The 9,229-nt window shown below is 37.9% G+C and overlaps 1 protein-coding gene across 1 annotated transcript in view; it reads left to right on the top strand.

Moving 5' to 3' along the window:
• Positions 1-9,002, top strand: part of stox1 (storkhead box 1) — a 33,562-nt gene extending 24,560 nt beyond the window's left edge. Inside the window, 3 exon segments of the mRNA NM_001123010.1 lie at positions 2,431-2,583; positions 2,695-4,981; positions 8,589-9,002. Coding sequence (NP_001116482.1) covers positions 2,431-2,583; positions 2,695-4,981; positions 8,589-8,736 — 2,588 coding nt within the window. The 3' untranslated portion in view covers positions 8,737-9,002.
• Positions 9,003-9,229: the final 227 nt, after the last annotated feature.

Consider the following 9,229-nt stretch of genomic DNA (forward strand, 5'->3'; position numbering starts at 1 on the left):
CAGCTGAAGATGATGATCTTTCATCCAGTGTGAAATATCCAACAGGCAGGCTGAGATGCGAGCTGGAACCGAGGGATCATAGTGGCTAAACACTTCTAGTATTATACACAACTGAAAGCAAGATTAAATGTCCTACAACTTTACACAAACAGCTGAAAACAAGTCCTCAAACCATACACAACAACTGAAACAAGTCTTAAATGTACTTACAGGCTGCTGGTCTCGATGGTAAAGTGCATCACCTTACATCACGACCTAAATCTAACCTAATATTAACATCTTATGACATTGTGTGCCTGCAAGGCAATAACTATTACAGAATGTTTGTATACACACATGCACAAATGACATGTAAATGCATCAGCTTTTAACAGCGTAATAATCACTACTGGGCTCTTGAGTACTTTTGAAAGTCTACTTTTTACTCATACATAATATTTACAACATATACTTTTACTCCACTTGCACAAAATTTTTAGGCAAGTAATGGTACTATTACTTGAGTAGGATTTTTCTGCACTCTTTCCACCATGGGTTAAGTGATCTCATAGCCTTGTTTGTCATTTCAGTATCAAAAAGTGTTCTTATATGACCTGTATAGACCGCAATATATATGCCTGTATGGATGGTAATGTAATAAGGACAAAATGGATACTTTTTGGAAATGCTTAAGACACTCACAGGGTATTTTCAAATGTCCTTTGCTCAAATTAATTAATGCTTAAATGTCAACCACTGGTTGGTTTTAATATTCATTTGCATTTTTCCCTTATAATTTAAGGCTTGTCCAGCTCCCGTTCTACTTCCTTTAAACTATGGGCATAGTGACATGGCTGCCATGGTATCTAGTGAGGTATTCCTGTGACAAAAGTTTTAATGTTGTCAGAACAGCTTCATGATACAATGAGCCCAGAGTGTTTCCCTGGAGACAGGAATTACGGATATGTGTCCTTAGAAACAACCACAAGTCCACGTCAGTTGAATTAAAGCCTGAAGTCTCAATTGTTGTGCAAAACATTTCCTGCTTCCTCTCTGAAAAGATCATTCAAAGCCCACTTACTCTTGAAAGGGCTATTTAAAAGGTTAATTTCAAGAAGTTAGCTGGCAAAGTTTCTGCAATTGAGGCATTCAAATTCACCTCAAGGACAATCTAAGGATGTACTGTTTCCACATTAACACCACCTCCCTGAAAATGAAGGAAGACGTGGATGGATTTATCAAGTTCATGGTTCAGTCTTTCCTCTTGCTCCACCTTTTAGACTACATGTGGTATGAGACCTTAGACGAGGTGTTTCCTGTTTAAGAGCCTAAACGGGATGTTTTTTTCCGTGAAAGCCGTGTCAAAACTGGAGCATGGTGAGCAAAGGCATGTTTCAGCTTACCATTGTCTCTTGAGTCCTCTTACAACAAAGGTTGTGAATGGACTAATGACATTTATTTTGCACTAGGAGATACATGAAGCTAAAATTACAGATCAGGATAGACATTTCTTTAAATAAATGTACTAAAAATGCTCTTCCAGTGTAATATACATTGGATATTTAATCAGGACAGACAGTACAAATAACTTACATCTAAGAATGTGAGGGTCAAAAGATGTTCGATTAATGCTTGCAGAAAGTAAAAGCACACATAAATGGCCCTCCCGTGGTTGATATCTAACAAAAGAAAATAAAGCATAACATTTTACATATTTACATATTACATATTACATATTACATTTTATATATTATTGACTCGCATGTGATTTTTAAGAGTTCTGTATTTTTTAACATTTACAATCATACAAAATATGCTAATTTTGAATTATGCAATAATATGTATCTGAACAAATCATTTTTCATTCCAGGTTTAAATACTGAAGGATGAAGTTATTGTTGTGGGAGTGAGTCTTACCTTACTGTGTCAAATTAATAATCAACAGGGCAGAAAGTCAGGACTGTGACCATCCTTAGTTAATGATAAAAACCTGGGCTCCAGTAGTGATCATATAACTGAAGAAACCCCTTGCTTTTCAATACAATGGTTTAAATGGAACATTTTTTAAAGACATAGGGTGTGAACTACATGTTCTAGAGCTTGGTGTTAATGCCCACCTTTAAATATATTGTGGAACAATCAATCTATGTTTTTGGACAATGTTTGATAAAGTTCATGCTAAAACCTTTTGGTTGGTATGTATTGGTTACAATACCTCTCTGGTAATTAAGTTGTTTAATCAAAATCATTCATCTCATTACTGATTGATGTTCACTTTAGATGTCTTGTGGTTTTTTCAGAGTCCAATATTTATTTTGATAAAATTATGTCTACATTTATAGGTCTACTAATTATGTCTTTTTATTTATGTCTGTTATTTATAAGGTTTTATAAAACATGTTCTTCAGATGATTGTTACTTACCCTTTTATTTTATTTTATTTTTTCACAGGTGATCTTTCCCCTGTGCAGATGTCACCAATATCCCAGTCTCAGTTCATTCCATTGTCTGAAATATTGTGCTCTGTCATATCAGACCTGAATGCAGACCATGTGGTTGTAAACCAAGAAGCATTAATCAATTACATGATGAAATCACACCCAGGTAATACAATATGGTGCTGTTCACTTAATCTGCATACCTGTACAGTACATGTTTTTTGTTTTAAATTTCCATGTCAAAAGAATATATTAACATGAGTAAACTTTGTTTCAGGAATGACCATTCCCACTCAAGACATCCTGTACAATGCTCTGGGAACTCTTATTAAGGAGAGGAAGATCTATCACACTGGTGAAGGCTACTTTGTAGTGACCCCTCAAACATACTTCATCACCAACAACATGGTAAAAGAGAGGAATTGGTGGAGTGCTGGTGACAATGACCTGCCATCACCTCCTCCCATCACATACCTGGTGAGCAATGAGAGTTGCATAGACACCTCCAGTGAGGTGCCTGTCATGGCCCACTGTAAGTCCTGCAGTTGCTTCACCCCTCCGTCCATTGTACCTCCATCAATCCAAGACCACCAATCCATCAGCATCAGTGATTGCACTGGAAAAAGCCTCAAATGGCCTAAAGAACATAAGCCTTCTGTTCAGCACCAGTCCACATCTACCGCAGCAGATTACCAAGCCAGTGAGGTGAGCAAATCCACCACCACAAGCCGCAAGGAGAAGGAGAAAGCTGGACGCAAATTTGGGCTGAGCCTCTTCAGACGAAACACAGGTAAGAAGGACAACAAGCCTAAGAAAGAGTATGCCACATTCTCTGCACAATTCCCACCCGAGGAATGGCCAGTCCGAGATGAAGATGACTTAAACAACCTTCCCAGGGATCTAGAACATGCCATCATAAAACGGATCAACCCAGATCTGACTGTGGACAATCTAGTAAAACACACTGTTTTAATGAAGAAGCTTGAAGAGAAAGCTGAAAGAGGCATGGAGAAAGCTGTGGACAAGGGTATTTCCACTGAAGCTCTCGTACCTAAGCAGAGGCACCATTCGTCAAAAGCCATGGGGAAGAAATCAGCCCCTAGAGCTACACGCAACAAGAGAAGAGGGCCTTCGTCCAAAGAAAAACAAAGGACAAAGAATAAGACCTTGCAATGTGCTGTAGAATTAGAGGCAGATGATCAAATTTTACCTCATCTCAGAGGAGAATATGCCTTGGATGAACCTGACAACCCTGAAGAATGTACCCATCCGAATCAAAAAAGTGTCTACAAGAAACGGATAGACAACCCATTTTTGGGATTGCCAGGAAGAGACATGGAAACAAACATCAACCATATGGAACAAAAAAGAAGAGAAGGCAAGATTCCTGTTACCGGACATGGGGAAAGACCAGGACACAGGTCAAAGTCTTGGGATCCTCATCGGCCCAAAGCAATCATTGACAGTGTTGATAAATCTCAAACAATGAAGGATGTGCCCAGTGAACAACTCCATGACAGAACACACCCTGCGGACTCCACACTGGATGAACAACCAGTTCAAGAGCTTTGTGGAGGATACAGTTCAGCCTATCCTGAGAGCAGCACATTGAGGATAGAGGACAAAATTAAGTTGAGAGAGAACAAAGTCCGAAGCAGAGAGTTCAGAAATGGAAGAACAAGAGAATTTAAAAAGCAGGATGGAGGCCAGAGACATGTTCCTGAGCAAAAGAACATGTTGGATCATCCTACACATTGTGATACAACAGAAGTACATCTCTCATGGCCTAAACCTACAATTCAGCGAAGACTTTCCCTTCATCTACTAAACAGTAAAGAAGAGTCTCATCACCGTCCTGATCTACTGTCCTTGCACCACCAAGTTGGCAACATAAGTATTCATCAGCTCTCAGATTGTCAATCATTGGACAGAAACACAAGTCACACTGAGAGTGAGGTGTATACAGATGATGAACATCGCATCTACCAAAAGACTGAAGCAGATGAGGGTGACTGTAGCCCCGTCTGCATGAATGAAGAAGGTGTTAACTCTAAGTTGTCACAAATTAGTAAAGCACATCACAGTGAGCCTGTCTGTGTAGATGGGGGTTGGGATGCCCATTTCAGTGAGGAACATACTCATCACAAACCCATCAGAACCACATACAGGCAGCATGAATTCAGGTGGCAGACTTCTGATCACAAAGTCCTTCATAATGGTCCTAAAGAAGACATCCATATTTTTAAGCAAAAACAACATGAATCCAGTTTGGCAAATGATGAACATGCTGAAACTCTCGAAAGCAGTATTTTTGACTACTGTCAGACAAGCGAAGTGGAGTCCGATTCAGAGACCTTACATAAATCTGCAGATGAAGCTGATGCTGGAAAGTGTAACCACTGGATCTGTCACCCAGAGCTAAAGGATTGCCATCAGTGCACAATACAAACATCCAAGGACACAGGCAACATCAATGCAAGCATAAGTGAGCCTACAGGGGCCTGTGCAGGAGAAACGGCAGAGAGTCAGAGTTACACAGCAGATAGCGGGATTGACTCTCCAAGGTTAGTCTGATGTCACTTAGCTGAAAGTTGTGTTTGATCCATTAATGTAAGCATGTAGTCATGCTTCTATTATTGAAAGATATACAAAAGCATTTATATTGCGATTAAATTTAAGCACCAAGTGCAGTATAAGCATGGGCTTACAGTCTTGCTCATGGAGGGCCCCTGTCCTGAAAGGTTTAGCTTCATACAACTAATAGGTCTCAAACTCGATTCCTGGAGGCCCGCAGCTCTGCACAGTTTAGCTTCAACCCTAATCAATCCCAGCTGATCCAATTAAACAAGGTGCTGAAGACTACTAGAGACTATTAAGCAGGTGTGAGTTGGAAGGGGTTGGTGCTACACTATGTAAAGCTGCATCCCTCCAGGAATTAAGTTTAAGACCATTGATACAACTTTAATAAACTTACCTGGAAGTTTCTAGTGAGTGTGAGATGCAGAGATGGTCTGAATTTGGGTTTGCAGCTCTACCATTAGAGAAAGCATAGCAGCCATTTTGGATCACATCTGCCTTTCATGACCAATCACATTACAGTCTTGATGCAATAGTTATTTGTTGTTTGCTGATACCATTGAAATGAATAAGAATCCTACAGTTTGAAAAGTTGTCTGTGACATATCGAAAGAAGCAGCATTTTTTTCTGTTGCAAAATTAGCCATTTTTATTCAGCAGAGTGAAGTCTCTCCCTTATTGTCATAAAAATGTGTGCAGGTTTTCTTTTACCGTCTCATTTAGGGAAACTGTAATAAGAACTGTAAATAATATACTTTGAGTGAGTGCTGTGCTCCATTCTACATTCGATGCATCCTCGTTATTAAGAACACATCTGGGTTTTTCATGCGTCCTGCAAGTACAGTCTTATGCTGGATTATTCCTTCTTTGGCTTTATCTGAAAATCTCGATTAGCTGGTTCAGGCGTGTTTAATTATGGTTGGAGCTGAATTCTGCAGGACAGGTTTGGACACTCTTGGTTTTAGAGCATGGGCTGCATTTACACTGCAAGTCATAATGCATGGATCTGATCTTTGACCATAGATCTCATTTTGATTGACCTATCAAATGTTGGTCATCGGTTACATTTTTCAGAGCTTAACAAAAATGAACACAAAATTGATTAATTAGACAAAAGAAAAATGCTAACATCAAAAAAATGCTGCAATTGTAAAGAATGCTTTAAAATATTCCACTTTGGTGACACGATGGCTCTGGGACAGGTCCGAATGCTGAAATCATGTCCAAAATATCATCAAGAAAAAATGGATACAAAATGCCCATTATCTTTAGAACACACATTAAATGTTCACGAAACTCCAAAACACATTTTTTTTAAGATGCTGACAGACTTATGTCCCACGTTGCCAAAAACATTATTAGAACACATATACTTCACAAAAAAAGTGAAAATAGGTTGTTTTCGCATTGTTTAGAGCAAATTTGTTCTTCCTTTATTCATTTTTCTTTTTGGCTTTATTAATCAGGGGTCACCACAGCAGAAGAAACCACCAACTTATCCAGTATATGTTTTAGGCAGCAGATGCCCTTCCAGCTGCAACCCATCACCTGGAAACACCTATACACTCTTGCATTCACACATATACACAACAGATAATTAAGCCTATTCAATTGACCTATAGCACATGTCTTTGGGGGAAACCAGAGCACCCGGAGAAAACCTATGCCAGCCCGAGGATAACGTGCAAACAGAAATGCCAACTGACCCAGCCGGGGCTTGAGCTAACAACCTTCTTGCTGTGAGGCGATCATGCTACCCACTGTTCTGCCCTCAAATTAATTTTTTTGGTTTGAAAATGACTTTTGAAGCAATGTCACAGTGATGAGCTCAATGTGTAAATTCCAGCATGGAGACCAGATGTCTGTAAGGCGGTACCACTTGACGTCTTTGGGTTTTTTGCATTAATTGATGGTTTAAACCAATCAACGTGCTCTACTACGAATGAGATGCAACTTCATTAATATGCATGATATAACTTCAAAGACTGAAAAGGGGAGTTTCGTTATATGCACTACAGCTGATTTTTACACTAGCAACACAAACACAGACACGGTTAATAGACAGTAATTCGTAAAGCAGCATTTACAGTGGATCTGCCAGCTGTGTGGAAGTGGAGGATTTTCAGTCCGTAAAATTGTAGTGATATTACTGTTAACTTGGTAACTAAATCATTTTGTCTAAGGTATGTCTTTAAACCCGTATTTCACCATTTCCAGATTTGAAAAGCCCTCAGGTAAAAAATGTTTCTTACCAAATTTTTTAAGTTGTGTGTTAGTAGACCATAATTCACAAATGTGGGTTTACAAGCCAGCTATGCTCTTATCGTGGGGAAATAGAAACCAAACCTTCATTGTGGAACATTTATAAACGCAATACTGACGACACATGTCTTCGAACAATTCTTCTACTACCTGTTTTAATTACGATTGACAGCACAACATGGCATCTCTCTGAATACTGTAACAGGTAAAAGGAGTCTCCGAATCTATATTGTGCATATTAATAAAGTTGCTTCTCATTCACAATACAGTGCGCTGATTGGTTAGAACTGTCTTTCTCATGAATTAATGAACAGATATGCTGAAAACTCAATGATGTCACTTTGTATTGTCTGGTTCAGACAGCCAATCTCCACGCTGGAATTTACACAATGATCTCATGTGCTGTGATGTTGCTTCACAATTCCTTTTTAAACCGGAACAAAACACACAAAAAACTATTTTAACTTTTTACTGAAATATATGTGTCCTAATCATGTTTAGCAGTGTAGGACAAATATATGACTGTCAACATCTTAAAAAAAGGTGTTTTAGTGTTTTGTGACCCCAAGATATTTTGGATGAAATACAACAGCTCCCTAATCTTCCGTAGACAGCAATGGTGCAAATCTCCTACCACCATTTTAAGGACAGATCAATCTGAATATTTTGAAGCTTTGAGGATATTTTTGGCACCGCATAAAGCAAAAATAGTTACTTTATTCAAAAATTCTTTTCCTTGCTGTCGGTGGTTACAAGCCCTGTGTACTGATGTACACTCGAGTGCTCATTCACAACCTCTGTTTGTAAGAAAGCACAGGCACATTTGAGGTGTATGTCAGTAGTGCAACTGAGCAAAACATACATATAGAGCACAGAGCTCACGAACACCCGTCCTATACGCAAAGAGTATCTATATGCAAAGAAATGATTGAATAAAGTTTTGTGATCACATAAAAATGCTCTCGTAGCTTGAAAATATTTCAATTGAAGGCATACGGTCTGTTCTGAGGAGTCGGGACCATTGTTGTCTATGGAGGATCTAAAATATATTAATTTGCGCGTTTGGAAAGACATTATGGGAAAGACAAGCCTGTCCCAGAGCTATCATGTCCCCAAAGTTGAATATATTAAAGAAGTCTTTACGATTGCAGTATTTATTTATTTATTTATTTATTTTGCTTTTCCTTTTGTCAAATTAATTAGAGTCATTTTATTTATTTATTTTTTATTATTTTTGGATGAACTAAGCTTTTAATACTTTCTATTTATTTAAAATGAGCTGCACATGTCTGAACTGATTAAATATTTTGCTTTTTAATTGATTATTTGCAGGACACATATGAGTGTAACCTCCAATAACTCTGCAATACTCAAAGGACTGAAGCATCGTGGCTTCCTGCAGAACCTTGAAAAGCTCCAGTCCAACAACATCCACCCTCAGAGTTCACTGCTCAAACTCACACCTGTTATGAATGTTTAAACATTAAAATGTAGCTCAGTATCTGGGTGTAGTTATATCATGTAAATAAAATGTTAATGTATATATTCCACAACTGTATATACACAAACCAAGAAGTGAATGTAGTTAGCGCTTTTTATACTTAATTCTTATACTTTAAACATTTTCACTGATTTATAATAATTTTATTTTATTCTCCTGTTAACATCTTTTTGTACATGGGTCTTTTGTTATTTAGTGAGAACGTATAACAATGAGTTCTCTCTGTACAAACGAAATAAAGTGTTTTGTCTTCTTAGATTTTCTTCTGGTCTTGAATAAAACATATTTTGGAAGAGAGCAGGCATACAGTAGCTTTGTGAAAACATATGTGACAAACGGTACTAAAGATATTAAAGGTGTTTATGTAATAACATAAAGTTAACATTCATTTAATGTATTTTCTAACTCAATCTATATTGGTTAGGCATGTTTACTAATCTCAATTTTAGACAATTGTTGCCACCTTAATAAA

Source organism: Danio rerio, chromosome 13 (assembly GCF_049306965.1).
Source record: "Danio rerio strain Tuebingen ecotype United States chromosome 13, GRCz12tu, whole genome shotgun sequence".
Classification (NCBI taxonomy): domain Eukaryota; kingdom Metazoa; phylum Chordata; class Actinopteri; order Cypriniformes; family Danionidae; genus Danio; species Danio rerio.